General features: G+C 40.4%; 1 protein-coding gene across 3 annotated transcripts in view; it reads left to right on the top strand.

Annotated features, from left to right (window-relative positions):
- The window catches only part of Phk-3 (Pherokine 3), a 136797-nt gene extending 118824 nt beyond the window's left edge, over window positions 1-17973 (top strand). For all 3 annotated transcript variants that reach the window (XM_067772913.1, XM_067772911.1, XM_067772912.1), the window contains exons 2-3: window positions 17413-17605; window positions 17672-17973. In XM_067772913.1, the coding sequence (XP_067629014.1) occupies window positions 17419-17605; window positions 17672-17847 (363 nt within the window). In that variant the 5' untranslated portion in view covers window positions 17413-17418 and the 3' untranslated portion in view covers window positions 17848-17973. The remainder of the gene's footprint in view (window positions 1-17412; window positions 17606-17671) is intronic.
- The last annotated feature ends 216 nt before the right edge of the window (window positions 17974-18189 follow it).

Below are 18189 nucleotides of genomic sequence, written 5' to 3'. Positions count from 1 at the left end.
TCGCTGTTAAAACCCAATGAGAAAGAGAGGGCTATAAGCCCCACGTACACCCCAGCATTTTTTTACATACATATAGTGCCTTTGAGGGCTTCTTCACCCTCTCCTCCACGTTGAGCTTCCATGACAGCTTACTTTCTAGGAAGTTCCTAGATATTTTGTGCAAGGTCTCTCCTGTAAGGTCACCCCTCCTAACTTATGCCTGGTCCAATTTGGGACCTTGTACCTCTTTGTAAACAAGACCATATCCGTCTTCTTCTCATTGACTTTCAACCCGGCATTAGATGCCCAGGAATAAATATCCCGAAGCGCCCGATCCATCAAAGAAGTAATAGTTTGAAGACACTTTCCCTCATCGATTCGCCTGAGCAGTTGGGTGGTAGCAGAGGTGATAGCACCCTCTCTGCGGCGTGCCCCTGTCCACTGTTTTAACATGCAGCCGATCCATCTGATTAAGGCGGGATGTACTTTAATGTAATTAAGACCATCCATAATCGCCCATTTCGAAACATTATTGAAAGCCCCGGCAATGTCCACGAAGACTCCTAGAGCATACTCCTTATATTCCAGGGATTTCTCTATGCTAATTACCACCCTATGCAATGCGGTGTCTACCGACTTGCCTTTAGTGTACGCATGCTCTGTTGTTGAGAGCAGCTTTTCATCCACGTTGGACTTTATGTACACATCTATCAGCCTCCCAAAGCTTTTGAGCAGAAATAATGTTAAGCTATTGAGTCTATGGTCTTTGGGATACACGTGACCGATCTTCCCCGCCTTTGGTAGGAAAACTACATGAGCAGTTCTCCAAGAGTGCGGTACATGATTCAGCCTTATGCACCCACCGAATATTATTTTAAGCCATTCCACGACCGCCATACTTGAAACTTGTAGCATGGCCGGGAATATACCGTCTGGGCCCGGCGATTTAAACTTAGAAAATGTTTTCACTGCCCATTCGGCCTTGGTATCGGTCACCAAGCCCGGCACTACCCGCTCCGTGATCGAAGTGTGAGTGATGTCTGTTGGCTCTTCTAAACCATCTCCCGATTGGAAATGTGTGTCGAGAAGCACCTCAAGGGATTCCTCGCTATTACGTGACCATTCCCCGTCATCTTTCTTTATTAGTCCCTGGACTATGTTTCCCCTTGCTAGGACTTTTTTCAACCGTGCTGTTTCGCTGGAGCACTCTAAGTCCGTAGAGAAACTTTTCCATGAGATTCTCTTCGCCCTGGAAATTTAACGCTTGTAGATCCTCAGTAGATCCTTGTACTCTTCCCCACACGCTTCGCTTTCCGCGATCTTTGCGAGCTTAAACATTTCTTTTACCTGTCTTCTTAGAAGGCTCAGCTCATTGCTTCACCATGGCGGCTTTGCTTTTCCTCTGAATCTTCTTAGAGGGCAAGCTTTGTTATACGCAGTCATAAGCGTCCTTGTTAGGAATTCATCCGACACCTCCAGTTCCACCACATTGGAAACTTCTTTGGGTTGTCCCAGTTTTGTTTCTACCTGTTTCTGGAATTTAGTCCAGTTCGTTGACCTAGGGTTTCTAAAGGTTCCTCCCTCCTCTACCCTCTTTAGGGGGATGCTGAAGCTGATATACGAATGGTCGAAGAAGGATGGTCTATCAAGAACCATCCAATCATACCTTGATATATCACGCTCGAAGCTCAATGTAATATCCAGAACATTGCTGGATGTTGGACCAATGTATGTAGGGACATTTCCCCTGTTGGCTATCTGCAAATTGGTTTGCAGGATATAACAAAATAGAGATTCTCCTCTCTCGTTCGTATCTGCTCCTCCCCACGCATTGTGGTGCGCATTTGCATCTGCGCCTATGACCAACCGCCCTTTGCGCCCTTCCTCCTGTACTAGCCTTTTGGGAACCTCCGCAGCATGGGCCATGTAGCAGGACGCCAGGATAAATGCCGGCGTATTATTTTGCTCAACGGCCACCATGTATGTAATTAGGCAGCATATATGAATGCAGCTGTTCCCTTACCATTACCACAGCTCGCACCCGTCCTTCCGTTTGCGCGTAGTAAACGCCAAACCCGCGCGCGCTAAGTCCAGAAACATTTCCTCCCAACGAGAACCACGGCTCCTGGACCAGCGCCACGTCAAACGAACCTTCCTCAAGGGTTTTGAGGAGTTCGCTCGACGCCACTTTACTGTGTTGGAGGCTTATCTGTAGAACCGCAGCACCATTGGGCTGTTTGTCTCCCTCCAACACCTTCGTCGTGACGTCGTCGTCCTCCGCTTGCCCTTTTGGTTTAGATTATTCGAGGCCCCTCATCCTCTTGTAACTGTTGTGCCGGGTGTTCCTCTGTGCGAGTCACAGCTCTATTTGGCGGTTGATCCTCTTCTAACACCTTCGTGGTGACGTCGGGAACCTCCACCTGTCTTTTTTCCCTTAGGCTTTTGAGGTCCTTTTCGACTTCGCCCACCTCTAGCATGTCAGGATTTTTATCCTCCCTCGGGACTTCTTTACCTGAGTCGCATGTAAATTTTGCCAGTGCCAAAGGACATTTTGTCAAGCTGCGTGTACAAAATATCCTCCGCCTGCTTGTTTATTTGGAAGATGTAGAACTGACCATCTTCCGCAGGCCGAGATACAGTAAGTACCTTCCAATCCTGTGTCGGTATGTTCGGATTGTAATTCTGCAGAAGTCGCAGTGTATCCTCCGACTTCATCACGACTGGTATCTATACCTTAACTTTTGGTACCGTGGGGATTTGCGCTTTATCCACCACCTCAAACCGCGCGTTCGTGCCTTGCTTTTGGAGGTTTGGAACCACTTCCTCCAGCCACCGCAAGCTCGCGATGTTGTCTCATGCTATCATCTTCACACCATTATACCATCCCCCCTAATCAAAGGTTGAAAGTGACTCACTTGGTTGTTCCCGCATCATCTTAAGCATTAAGCTAATAAGCTCCCTTTCCACAGATCTTCACCTGTCAGTAGCCATTTGTCCGAAAGGACTACTACGATCAACCAGGGGGAAAAGCCGGAGTCTTAGTGTTATCTCCCTTTGGCATCTCCGAGAAAGCTGGGGTCTTAGCGTTAACTCCCTTTAGCACCTCCGAGAAAGTCGGAGTCTAAGCGTTATCTCCCTTTGGCTTATCTCCTACTTCCGTAGTTGGAACTTCCCTCTGACTCGCTGCTTTCGAGGTAGTTGCTACCTCGCTATTGGGACCCATCTGTCTTATAGCTTTGGGCCTTCTTGTCTTGTCTATGCGACTGCCCTGCCTCTAGGACTGGGTCCCTTCTGCCTCTTGAAAGCAGGCTTGTCGCCTCCGCCGAACGTTGTCTCTTATTTCTGCCATTCGACGCTTCTTTCTCCTCGTACCGGTTGCAGTACCGAGGGTTTCTCGCAGCAAACCTTTTGAACTGCCTTCGACCTACTTCTACCGCCTCATGGGCCCATTCCAAGCGCTCGATCTCCACTTCTGTTGCGTCGACCACTGCCCCCAAGCGTTGTACAATTCTTAGTGCTGCATGGTATGGCGAGAGAGCTCTTTTACTTCCTCTGCTCCCTACGCTTCCCCACTCTTCTACTCCGTTTTCATTGTGTGATTCTCTAACACGGAGTTCATTGAATCAACACTAGTCTCGCTCCCCGAGTCCGACGCATCGCTTAATGCGTATTTGTTGTCCTTGGCTTGTGACTCAGTCCTCCTCTTATCATCATCCTTATTACAATCAGGTAATGAGTCGTTCATCTTGGTCGTGCGACCACCTGCCCGACAAGGCGGGCTCAGCGGTCCAATATTATATACGGGTAAAGAACCGTCCGCCACAGCAGCGGCCCTTACTGTGATTAGGCCACCAATTCTTCCCGAGGTGGCCCGGTATCGGGAAGGCTCCGTTCGAATACAGCCGAATTTATCCCCTGGCTGCAAATCGTCCAATAGGCACGGTCCGCATAACACCCTGGATTAGAGGGTTGGCAGCAGCAGCAAAAAGCAGCAAGGGAATATGAAATTCACAATGGAGACCGAAAAAGACGGTAGAATAAAATGCCTAGACCTCACGATAAATATTGACAAAGTTGACAAAAGATTTAACTACGACATATATAGAAAGTCAACGGCCACAATAATACATAATACCTCAAATCACCCCCAACAGCATAAAAATGCAGCATTAAAGCATTTGGTACATATACTTGAAAGAACACCTCTTACACAAAAAGCATATAGGAGAGGGCTTAAATAATATATATCATTGCTGCAAACAACGGATATAAAAAAGCACTGGTAGATAAGCTCAGAAGGACGCATGGAGAACCAAAACGAAATAATGAAAAGGAAAATAATAACACCTGGACGACTATGACATATACTGGAAATGCAACATATAAATTTGGCAAATTTCTTTAAAAAATACAACATTAACACAGCGTTCAAAACTTCGAACAATCTAGGGCGAAAACTAAGAACTAACACTAACTCATTTAGGAGCCACGGCGTATACAAGCTTACCTGCGGATGCCATAAGACAAACAGGACGGCAAATAAGAACGAGGTTCAGAGAACACATTAGAGGTTACAACAAAAAACACGGAATCCAAATATTATACCAGAGTTTTACTTCACGAATCGCATGGTGAAACTGAATGTTCACCAGCAAACGTCAATAAAACGGTCAGGGTTCCTCACATACAAGCAAAAGGCCGACGTCTGAACTCACTCGAAAACATAGAAATCTACGAATAAAAAACATTCGACGGTAGAATAATAACTGAACAGATAAACACAATTTCTGACACAATATTTGGGCCTTTAAAACTTGTTTACAACAAACAAAGTAATCACACAGGTACAACAGACAAACACACAACAACAAATAAACACAAAACAATAAACGCACAAAGGCAACAAACCCACAAAGAAGGTCAAACGACTAGAATTACTGACTTTTACCTGCCTCAGTCAGCCACACAAATCGATCTGTAAAACCCACCCTCAGTTCTGAATTAACACACAGCACATACACATAAATATTTTAACGAATTTAGTGCAATTCCGCTTATTTGCAACCTTCTGCTAACGTTCGAATCACTAAAGTGTTGAATAAATAACTCCAATATTCAATAATGCAAAATGGCCTTTATTAAAGTACTTCACAATAACACTTCTACTGCTCGACAGATAGCGTGCTCAAATCAAACTGATTACACATTGCTCAGCTGGCGCTCTTTTATACTCTGTGCTGTGTCGTTCGCATACTTCTAGGTGTTTCCAGAATTTAATTTAGTTACCAGCTATAAATTTCTCAGCTATAACTACAGATGCACTATTTTTATAGCTTCTCGCACAGCCCATGCGCGTGTATATGTGAGTGACACTTCCACAGATGATTGCCGAATTTTGGGAGTAAATCAGATACATGCATGTGTTTGTGCGTTGCTCTCCGCTGCTTGTATGGACATATGTATAGACATAATGATTCATTAGTTGATGTGCATACAAGTCACTGCTTAGTATTGACTTAGAGATGATAGTATCCCTTAGTGTTGCTAATATTCGTCAAAATATACACAAACATCCATTTTGACAATACATGCTCATGTACCTACGAACTATAAATACAAGACAGATCAGAACGAAAATCGACACTGATGATGGCACAACGCCGAAACCGGTTTATCTCGAAAACAAAGGAATGACGGCAAATCGTTCCAATATACATGACTCTTATTACATGTTATTCAGTATGTGCGTAGAAGAGACAACAAACATATTATGCATTAACAATTTTTATACTCAGCGTGCTTTGCACACAGAGTATATTAACTTTGATTGGATAACGGTTGGTTGTACAGGTATAAAGAAATCGAGACAGATATAGACTTCCATATATCAAAATCATCAGTATCGAAAGAAAAATTTTATTGAGCCATGCCCGTCTGATTGAGATATATTCACCAAATTTGGTACACGAGCTTATCTGGATCAAAAATAGATTGGTATTGAAAATGGGCGAAATCTGATGATAACTACGACCACTTTTTATATATATAACATTTTGGAAAACACAAAAAACCTAATTATTTAGTAAATAATACACCTAGAATGATGAAATTTGACGTATAGACTGATATTGTGACTCTTGATAAAAATTTGAAAATTTGTTTTACAATGGGCGTGGCACCGCCCACTTGTGATAAAATCAATTTTACAAATATTATCAATCATAAATCAAAAATCGTTAAACCTATCGTAACAAAATTCGGCAGAGGGGTTGCCTTACTATAAGGAATGCTTTGAAGAAAAATTAACGAAATCGGTTAAGGACCACGCCCACTTTTATATAAAAGATTTTTAAAAGGGTCGTGGACGAATAAAATAAGCTATATCTTTGCAAAAGAGCTTTATAGTAAAAAAATGGGCGTGGCACCGCTCTTTTATGACTAAGCAATTTTCTATGTTTCGGAAGCCATAACACAAAGAAAAAATAATGGATCGTAATAAAATTGGGCACACAAATTTTCCCTATAGCAGAAAATATTTCTAAAAAAAAATGGACGATATCGGCTAAAGACCACGCCCAATTTTATATAAAAGATTTTTAAAAGGGTCGTAGACGAAAATAATAAGCTATATCTTAGCGAAAAAGAGCTTTGTATCAATAGAGTTTTACTTTCTAAATTGAATTTTAACATTAAATTGGAAAACACTCAAATTTTTGAAAATGGGTGCAGCACCGCCCCTTTTATGACTAAGCAATTTTCAATGTTTCGGGAGCCATAACTCGAAGAAAAATTAATATATCGTAATGAAATTGTGTACACATATTTTCCTTATAGCAGAAAATATTTCTAGGAAAAAATGGATGGGATCGGTTAAAGACCACGGCAACTTAGATATAAAATAAGTTTAAAAGGGTCGTAGACTAGAATAATAAACTATAACTTAGCAAAAAATAGTTTTGAATCAATGATATTTCACTTATCAACTTTTATTGTAAGACGAAATGGGGAGAAATTGTTTTAAACGGGCGGTGCACGTGTTATGTAGAAAAGTAATTTATCTGAAATGAAATGTGCCATTGAAGCTCACGCTGAGTATATAATGTTCGGTTACACCCGAACTTAGACACCTTTACTTGTTTTTTTTTTTAGAAATACTCTTACGTATAAGGCTTATTTGTAACATCGATAAGGCCAAAGAATTACTTAATGAACCTAGTAAGTTATCTTCAACATAAAATAGTTGGGACAAATCTTGACGCCGTGGAGTAGGGGAAGCGATCACCGCCTACCACACCGACGGTCCTGGATTAAAGTGGCGGCAAAGCAGCATGAAAATTTTTGAAAATGTTTTTTTCAGTTAGGACAAATTTTTGCTAAACGGGGCCGTTCTCGGCAGTGGTGTGTCAAACAATTTTTTTCCAATGTTGATGCGAATTGTTTTTTATCCGCACACATTGATAACCATTTAGGTGATTTCAATTTAAGTTATATATCTTTGTCTAATGATTGTAATACTTTACCTTCAAATATTAAATCCGACATCGATATGCTAGTTGTTAGCACCTTATTTTCATACGGTCTGAAACAGTATAACTATCAACCAAATAAGAATGGTAGGTTCGTAGATCTAGTTTTTGGATCTGCTGATTTAAAAATATCATGCCTTGAGTGTCCATTTCCAATTTTGGAAAATAGTTTTCACCATAGTGCTTTGGTTATAAATTTTGATTTTTATGATTTTTATAAAAAACCCGCCGAATCTACATTGGAATATAATTATTTCAAGGCCGATCGTGTGGCGATAAACGAGTTCTTCTTAGCTACTGATTAGACCTTTCTTAACTTCTCAGGAAACCCGGAGGCCTCCTATGAAATTTTTAGGAAGAGGCTTTTACTATCCCTTTCGAGTTTCATACTTCTAAAAAGTAAGATCTTATTGGATAGGCCACCCTGGTTTAATCTAAAACTAAATAATCTTAAAAATAGAAAAAACAAAGCTTCTAAAAAAGCAAGAGCTGTAAAGAAATTGATCGACTTAGCTGTATAAAACTTAAAAAGCAATTCGATTGCCTTAATAAGTGTCTTTTAAGCAATATATCCTTAAACTCGAAGCAAAACTAAAGTCAAAGCCGTCCAGTTTCTGGTCGGTTATTAACTCCAAAAGAAAACCCAATGGCTTTCCAACGACCGTGGAGTATGATGGCGAAGAGTCCAGTAATCCACATTCCAAAAAGTTTATTCAAAGTTTACCTTTTCACCTTATCCTATATTTCACTCTGGGTACCAATGCCAAATTTCTAATTTCGTTGTTACCGCAGATGATGTTCTTCTGTCAATCTCTAAATTGACAAGTAGTGCAAAATCAGATACTGAGGGGTTTTCTGCGATATTTTTCAAAATATGCGCAAACTCCATTGCAGAACCCTTAGCTCATCTCTTTCAAAATTGCTTGAACAGCGGAATTTTTTTGGACTCGTGGAAATTATGCTCCATAAATCCCATATTTAAGTCTGGTAACCGCAATGACATTTGCAACTACAGACCGATTGTTAAACAGACATTTGCAACTACAGACCGATTGTTAAACAGGTACTCTGGCAAAAATATTCGACCACGTACTTCAACGTAAATTGTTCGATTACGTAGGCAAGGCTATAGTGGAGTGTCAGCATGGATTTTTCCCAGGTAGGTCTACTTCCACAAATTAAGCTTTAGTTACTAATCAAATTGCGGGTGCTTTAGAGAACTCTGAGCAACTTGGCGTCATATACACTGACTTCTCGAAAGCATTCGACAAGGTTGATCATACTATTCTAGTACGCAAGTTAGCCAAGTATGGAATCAATGAAAACTTGTTGAAATTCTTCACGAGCTTTCTATCGAACAGAAAGCTTTATGTAGCAATTGGAGCCGACAGGTCATCTCTACATATAAACGCCTGGTCAGGTATTCCGCAGGGTCCCCATTGTGGCCCTCTTTTATTCTTAATTTTCATAAATGATCTGCCCAGCAATTCAAATTCGCAAAATGTTTGATGCTTGCGGACGGTGTCAAACTATTTCTGACGAACCGTAATAGCTCTGACCGCACTAACTTGCAATCTGATGATCTGAACTCTTTTGCCGGTTGGTGCTCAGACAATAATTTATTTTTAAATACAAACAAATGCTGCGTTGTGTCTTATTCCAAAAAGACAACGGCGACATATTTTAACTACAAACTAAATGCTAAATCTCTTAATCGTTGTCAAGAGATTAAAGATATGGGTGTCACTTTATATCTTCTTGGTCACAAGTCGCCTTGAATATTGTGCAATAAAATGGAATCTTTTTTATGAATCAACTCCTATAAAATTGAAAGAGTTCAAAAAGTTTTTACGAAAATTGCTTTACGGACGCTTCACTGGCAAGACGGGCTGACGGCGCAAATTGCTTGGTCTTCAGGCTTTGCACGACAGAGGAACTTGTATCTCACTGATGCTTGCCTATAATGTAATAATCTTGAGCATAAATTGCTCCGACTTTTCTAATTTGGTCAATCCATATATTCCACTGTGTGATCTTCGGCATTATAGATTATTTATCAAAATAACTCATAAAACGATTTATGCTATGAATGAACCTATAACTAGGACTATACATCTAGCAAATCGATTCAGTAATGTTCTTAATTTTAATAACAGCTTATGTAAGTTTAAACTTGAATTGTTTTCTATTTTTAACTAGTCTGTAAGGAAGCATATACTTTTAGACTGAATGAATTAAATAAATAAATCTGGTTAATTAGTAGCTATTAATAATCATAAAAGTGCCATAACTTCATTTTTTGGTGACTTAGGGAAATGGTCAAAAGCTCCAATGTCATACATTTGGAAATACTTTTGCCTAGTAAAACAAAAAGGATACTTTAGGTGGAATAAAACCTAATAAGGCTGACCCAATCATGTGAAAACAACTTCATAGTTCGAAAGACATTAAAAGCAAATATGCAGATTTCCAAGGTCATAATAATGACCTATCGATTTAAGCAATCAGATGTCAAATAACCAAGTAACAATAAAGAAACGATTTCAGCTGTACTTCGAAGGATAAAATAAAATGTAAAAAAATTGTTTCGAAACTCTCTCAAAATATCTAAGCTTCAAATTTAGGGGCGGACTTTACAACTTTTTTTCCCGCAACTTTTCACGATTTTTATTTCTTTTGTGAGTGTCGTACAAATAATCGATAACTGTGAAAACATCGCATTTCTAGTGTTCCGCAAATACGCAAAAAAAAAAAAATTTCAGACCAAAACGCAATAGTTACGGACAACTTTCTGTCTTAACTTTGGGTAGGTTATGCAACATTCAACTCCAGTAATGATATAGTGCAACAAAATAGAAAAATAAAAGAAAATTTCAAAATGGGCGTGGCTCCGCCGTTTTCATTTAATTTGTTTAGAAAACTTTTAATGCCATAAGTCGAACAAAAATTTACCAATCCTTGTGAAATTTGGGAAGGGCATATCTACTATGACGATAATTGTTTTCTGTGAAAATGGGCCGAAGTCGGTTGAAGCCACACCCAGTTTATATACACAGTCGCCCGTCTGTCCTTCCGCTCGTCCATTAACACGATAACTTGAGCAAAAATCGATAATAAACTTATTCCACCTACTTATCTGAACACACTTTACATTGGTATTAAAAATGGGCGAAATCCGCCTATGACCAAGCCAAATTTTTCGATATCGAAAATTTCGAAAAATGAAAAAAATGCCATAATTCTATACCAAATACAAAAAAAGGGATGAAACATGGTGATTGGATTGACGCAAATTATAACTTTAGAAAAAACTTTGTAAAATGGGTGGGACACCTACCATATTAATTAAAAGAAAATTAAAAAAGTTCTGCAGAGCGAAATCAAAATCCCTTGGAATCATGGCAGGAATACTGTTCGTGGTATTACATATATAAATAAATTAGCGGTACCCGACAGCTGATGATCAGGGTCACCCTAGTCCACATTTTGGTCGATATCTCGAAAACGCCTTCACATATACAACTAAGGGCTACTCCCTTTAAAAATCCTCATTAATACCTTTAATTTGATACCCATATCGTACAAACACATTCTAGAGTCACCCCTGGTCAACCTTTATGGCTATATCTCGAAAAGTGTCCGCCTATAGAACTAAGGATCACTCCCTTTTAAAATACTCATTACCACCTTTCATTTGGTACCCATATCGTACAAACACATTCTAGAGTCACCCCTGGTCCACCTTTATGGCGATATCTCGTCCACCTATAGAAATTTGGCCCACTCCCTTTTAAAATACTCTTTAATACCTTCCATTTGATACCCATATCATACAAACACATTCCAGGGTTACCCTAGGTTCATTTTCCTACGTTGTGATTTTCCCTTATTTTGTCTCTGAAGCGCTCAGCGAGTATGTAATGTTCGGTTACACCCGAACTTAGCCTTCCTTACCTGTTTTTATTTAATTTTATTTATTTGATGCAGTAGAGCTTTGACATTCTGATTATATGTGGTACTCTGTGCACAAAGCTTTTTATGTTGTTGCTTTTGGTTAAGGAGAAACTGAACTCTCGGTTGGTTATGATCTTTGATTCAATCATTTTTACATTCGTAAATTTTTTTATAATTTGAGACGATTGCACAAGATAAATACACCGCGTGAATAAATGGGAGGCCATTGAAAAAAACTCCCTCAAAGAAAACATTCGGCATGAGTTACTAGCTACACGTAGCAAACTGGTGGCTCTTATTTTAATCTATCCTTTTGTCAGACATATATCGGCATCGAAATTCTTTCTTTTACCAAAGAGGATAAATACAATAAGAGCCGTCACTCGTTATTTTTTAGGCATTTACTCGATGTATACTGAGAGGTAGTCGCTACTTTTTTTTTGGGCGAGATGCTTACAAATGTCTTCTATACATTTTCGTGGGGCTTTTGTGTTTATTTTTCCAACTGTATTTAACTAATTTATTTAATTCTCTTTCCAAAAATCACAGTTGCGCAAGGGGCCTGCACGGCATGGATAAATGCGAGAAAATTAAAACTGTCCCTCTCAGAAAACATTCGGCATAAATTCACAAATTCAATTTCCAGCGAAATACTTGCCACAAAATAACGAGTGACGGCTCTTATTGTATTTATCCTCTTTGCTTTTACTGCCTTTTTACTATGGATGGCAGAATAGTTACATTTGTATAAGTTCAAATGCTTATAACACCTTTTAAGTATAAAATACTATCGGTACTTTCTACTATAGTTTACTTTAGTTTAAGGAAAAATTACCAATTAAGATTAACTGTTTGAAAAATTGTTGGTAATTCCTGGAAATTGTCAAACATACTTTCTATAAAGTAAACTTCAGCCTAGCAAATTTGTTAGTCAACCCCTTTTGCAGAGGTTCCAATTCTCTCAACGCTATACCCTTAATTATAATATTTTTGATGTGAACTTTAAAAACTTATATTCCCCACAAACACAGGTTTTGTTCACAATAAAATGTTTACTTAAGAAAACGATGTTGTTGTTGTTGTAGCAGTGCTTCGCCCCATCCAATAAGTGCGACCAGTTACACATTGTCATCAGTGTCCTGTAACGGGAGTCCAAGGAAACTTGCTGTTTCAACAGGGGTGGACCATAATGAAAGGGTTGTTAGAGGCGTTGGTTCCACATTACAATTAAAGAGATGGTTGGTATCATGTGGGGACACATTGCAAGCGGGGCATACATTTTGTATGTCGGGGTTTATTCTGGATATGTAAGAGTTTAACCTGTTATAGTATCCAGATCGAAGTTGAGCTAGAGTGTCGTGCGTTTCCCTAGGGAGAGTGCGTTCCTCTCCTGCTGGTACTGGGTATTTTTCTTTAAGTACTGGATTCACCGGGCAATTCCCGGCATAGAGGTCCGACGTCTGCCTCTGCATATCACTGAGGACTTGCTTGTGCTTTTTTGCGTCATGCGGCTGTGCTCTCAAGTGCCATATTTCCTCATACTGCTTGCGGAGATAACCCCGTAAGCTCCTGGGCGGGATTGCCTCATCAATCAGATGTCTGTTGGGATGCCCAGGTTTCTAGGTATTCAACAGAAACTGTTTGGTTAGCATTTCATTTCTCTCCCTAATGGGGAGTATTCGCGTCTCATTATGTAGCACTGATGACATGATATGAAACTTCTCGCTCTCTGAGAGCGCGTGAAAATGTGCATTTTTTATAATATTGACCATAGATACCATCATGCTCAAAATCAAATTTGGGCATTTCAGAATAACTTTGGGGTATTTTACATGGTAAAGGTTTAATTTATAATTTTCACCGAAAACTTACTCAAGATTGTCAAATGGGATATCAAAAAAACTCGAATTTTTGTCAGAATTACAAATCCGAAGAAAAAATAACTATTTTTCACCCGTGGAAAATTTATCAGTGACAACACCTTTCATCGAAGGGCTGCACACGAAATGGGTTTTGATAGCAGCTTTCGATTGGTGAAAAAGTCAGCTTCTTAGTCTTCGCATTGATGTTAATGGACGCATAAAGGCCAGGTTTTTGTGGAGCGTTGCAACATTCCACTTTTGAAAGCTGAGATAAATTGCAGGTATACGTATAGGTTAACGCAACATGTATAATTAACAGCCTTTTGCGGACGACAACGCAGATACTTCACCAAGTGATCTAATTTCGTAAGTTCTTATAAATTTTTTGCGTTTTTTATTGTATGTGGATATACATATGTATGTACATAAACATTTTGGTCGCATCAAAGTGAAAAAGGGGCTAGCCGTTCATTGTTATCTTATGGCGGTGCCAGCGCAACAAAGCAAAGCAACGCAATCGAAATATATTATTTCATATTTTTTGCACTTATCTACCACAAAATATTTCTACAAAAATTTGCCTTTTTTATAAATTTTAATAAGTTTTTATCAATTTATTTGCTGATTTTTTTGAAAATAATGAAACCGAACGGATTTCTTGGAGTTTTTTTTTTTTTTTGTAGTTTAGGCAACTCTATAGCCATCTGATGTTCTTGGAAACGAATGAACTTTTGTTTACAATCGAATGAACTTCAAGACCCATTCTTGGAAACGAATGAACTTTTGTTTACAATCGAATGAACTTCAAGACCCATTCCTGGAAACGAATTGAGAGAGAATAAAAGTTTCGTATCAGGTCATCAGTGTTATGTAGATGGGGTACTGGGGACATAAGAAGATAGCCCGTCGTGGTTCTGAGGGCGGTATTTTGGCAGGCCTGTATTTTCTTCCAGTGAGTAACCTTTAGGCTTGGCGACCATATCGGGCCGGCGTAGCATGCAATTGGCCGGCCAATTGCTTTGTAAGTGGTAATAAGCGTTTCTTTATCTTCACCCCATGTGCTGACGGCAAGAGATTTGAGGATTTTATTATAGCTCTGGATTTTCGCTACAACGTAGATCCTGATCGAACGTTACACCCAGGATTTTAGGGTGTAAGACAGTCGGTAGCGTAGTGCCATTGACGTGGATGTTCAAAATGGTCTACATTTGGGACGTCCATGTTGTAAATAAGGTCGGCGATGATTTAGTCGGTGACAATGTCAGGTTTTGCGAGGCGAAGAAACTGAAGAGATCATGAAGATAGCCGTTTATTTTGTTACAAAGCTCATCGATCTGTGGGCCTGGGCCTGTGGCCATTATTGTGCAGTCATCGGCGAAGGAGACGATTGTGACTCCTTGATATGTAGAAGTCAAACAAAAGTTGGTATAGGACACCGGCCTGTGGCACCCCTTGTTTAATTCTTCTTGGTTTGGATGTTGCGTTCCTGAATTGCACCGATGCCTGCCGCCCAGACAGATAATTTGCGGTCCACCTTTTAAGACTTTGGGGAAGGGGAGACCCTTCCAGGTCTTGCAGTAACGTGCCATGGTTGACCGTATCAAAAGCTTTTAACAGGACTTAATGTATTGTCCTATGGTGGGGGTTTTGATTTAATCCGCAATTTATCTGAGTACCTACTAATGGAATTTAGCGCGGTTGTTGTTGTTGTTGTAGCAGTGGCATTTAGCGCGGTGATTTTGCTATTGAAGCCATGCTGATGACTGGCTAGTTGCAAATTTGCTTTAATATAGGGGAGCAGAATGGCTTTAAAGTTTTGGCTACTGGCGATAGGAGAGATATCGAGCGATAAGAATGTCCTATGTTAGCTTGTTTCCCATGCTTTAGTAGCGGGACCAACTTGACCATTTTCCATTTCTCGGGGATGACAAAGTTGGAAAGGCACAGGTTGAGGACATGTGCTAAATATTTGAAACCTCCTTTCCCTAGGCTTTTAAGCATCGGCATGGCTATGCCGTCTGGGCCCACTGCTTTAGATGATTTAGCATGACCGTTGGCATCCTCAACCTCTTTGGCGGTGATGGTAATTGAAGATGCGCTGTATTTATGTGCACGTCTGTTGGCCCGCCGTCTAACTTTGTCAACCGTCGAATGCATTATATATTGTCGGCAAAAAGCGCTCGGGTCCGACCGCACTTTATCGCTAAAGGCGATGGAAATTTTGTCATTGTGCTTAGACGGATTCGATAGGTACTTTACGGTGGACCAAAACTTACCCACACCGCCAGAGCGGTTACAGTCCCTTAAATGCTCCTCTCATTTCGCCCGCTTGTGTTCATCCACAAGTAATCTGATGAGTTGGTTTATATCCCTTATTTGGGGTCGCCGGGATCGAGCTGTCTTATAAGGCCACGTTCTCTCGCTAAATTTGCGGCCTCCACCCGAAAATTACGCCGAATTTGGGGAATTCTTCCGGCGGGAGTAAAACGAACCTTGCGGAAAGCACTTTCCCTTTGGCGAGCATCAGTCAGGATGGGGAGGGCAGCAAAGCGATTGTCTGTAAAGGATTTGTACTCATCCCACTTTCCTTCCTTAAAGTTTATGAAAGTGCGGTTTTCGGTGTCGATGAAGTCGGCGGTTCGCTCGAGCGAAATAAGTATAGGCAGGTGGTCAGAAGCCAATGTTACCACCGGCTGCCAGTTGACGCAGTTTCCCAGACCTGCGCCCACGATGGACAGATCTGGCGAACTGTGACAGCTTCCTACCATACTAATGGGGGCGTCTCTGTTTATTATACAGAACGTTGTTTCTTCTATTTGATCCGCCAACATCCCACCCTTGCTGTTCGCCTGCAGGTTTCAATGCCATAGATCGTTATGGGCATTGGAATTGCCTAAGATAATGCGATTATCGCAAGTGAGTAATGCTCTGATATTAGGGCGGTATCCACTGGGGCAACAGGTGGCAGGAGGGATGTAGATGCTGATCATTTCTAGGTTTACATCGCATGACCGGACAAATAAGCCGTATTATATTGTATTGCATTGAGTGGTGTAAAGGCGAGACCGTCTCCATTTCCGCTCTCACGACCTTTTCTGTAGACGTTACACCCAGAGCTGGTCTGCAGAGCAGATCTTGCAGTGAGTTTGGTCTCTTGAATCTCAGCGATGCGAATGTTATGCCGCTTCATGAAGTCGACTATCTCCGTGATCTTCCCAGTTAATCAATTACAGTTTAACTGCAGAATTCTGAAGTGCAGCCGGGGAGACGTCGTCAATCTAGGGGTAAGTGACGGGTGACTACGCCTGAGTTGAGGGAGGCCAGGACGCAATTGCTGTTGTTGCCCTGGGACTGGACGTCCCTGGGTAAGCTTTGGGGTAGCCGGTGTAGTTGAGTTTGCGGCCTGGCAATATGGCGCAATGAAACCTGTCGGGGGACTGCCGTCGCGGAGACCAGAACATCTAGGAAAGTTGCACCGGCCAAGGCGTGAACAGCAAGAAGCCACAAAAGATTTAAAAAAGTTACGAGGGCATCGGGTTTTGGGATCTAGACCAGAGCAATCTGTCCGATGCGACCATCCCTTGCACGTGACACACAGACAAGAAAATGACCGTCCTAAAAAGATTCTTTTCCGGCAAACGCAGCGAAACAATTTCTCAGGACCGGAGTCGGGAGAAGGACCCGGATTGGGCTCGATACCTTCCCGGAGCAGGAGAGTATGGCGCAGTCCCGCTGCAAGGATCTTCTGGGAGGATGGCAATTTGTGGGAGGGCGCAACAAATTAAATGGGGTTACACTGAAATGACAGCCGTTGGTCGGGAAAAATTCCGAGTCGCTCCGCCTTATATGCAATATATTTTTAAAATATTTAGTTCATTTAAATTTTATTTTACTTGGCATCTGCAGACAAGCGTTGAATTCATAAAATGCCAAATGCCTGACATCATACCACAGGATGTGGTTCACTGAGCTGTTGTTGTTGTTTTAACAGTGTTATTATAATAAATATATTTGAAACGTAGTTCCGATGTAAACAAAACAAACCTACCTTATTCATTTATATTTGTATTTAACAATTTTTATTTTTGCAGGCCAATATGAGAACATTTTTCATATTAGTTATAATCGGCATGCTTCAAGTAGCCATGTCGCAAAAGCAGTACACAAATAAATTTGATAATGTTGATGTGGATGGTGTCTTGTCAAACAATAGAATCTTAACCAACTACATAAAATGTCTAATGGAAAAAGGACCTTGTACTCCAGAGGGTCGTGAACTAAAGAGTTTGAGTTTTGTTAACCGTTGGCAGTTGTATATTTTATAAAACAAATTTAAAATTTTTATTTCAGAACTGTTGCCAGACGCTCTGCAATCTGACTGCTCAAAATGTACGGATACTCAAAGGAAGAACTCGCAAAAAGTTATAAACTTTCTTCGTGTCAACCGCCCAGGAGAATGGAAATTGCTGCTGGACAAGTATGATTCAAAAGGAGTTTACAGATCCAAACATGAAAAGCAAGGTTGAGCTTTTCTTAAAAAATAATAATAAAATGTACACACATACTTGAAAGTTGATAAGTCTTAAAACTGAATGGCAGTCAAAATCGGTATTCAGTGAAATCAAAATAAATGGATTGATCAAATAACAAAACCAGTATTTTTGAAAATTTGTATAAATAAATCGCCCGTTTTATTGTAAATATAGGAACTAAAAGTTTTCATTTGTTGAGAAAACGTATTTATCATATTTAATTATATTATTACTAGAAGACCCGACAGACGTTGTCCTGCCCTAAATTTGCCATATATATCTGCATACATTTTAATAAGCTTTTTCCGTCTGACTCTGCCCCCCCTCCCCCTCTTC

Source organism: Eurosta solidaginis, chromosome 3 (assembly GCF_040869045.1).
Source record: "Eurosta solidaginis isolate ZX-2024a chromosome 3, ASM4086904v1, whole genome shotgun sequence".
NCBI lineage: Eukaryota > Metazoa > Arthropoda > Insecta > Diptera > Tephritidae > Eurosta > Eurosta solidaginis.
The sequence above is the reverse complement of the archived record's forward strand: the minus strand, read 5'-3'. Positions and strand labels throughout refer to the sequence as shown.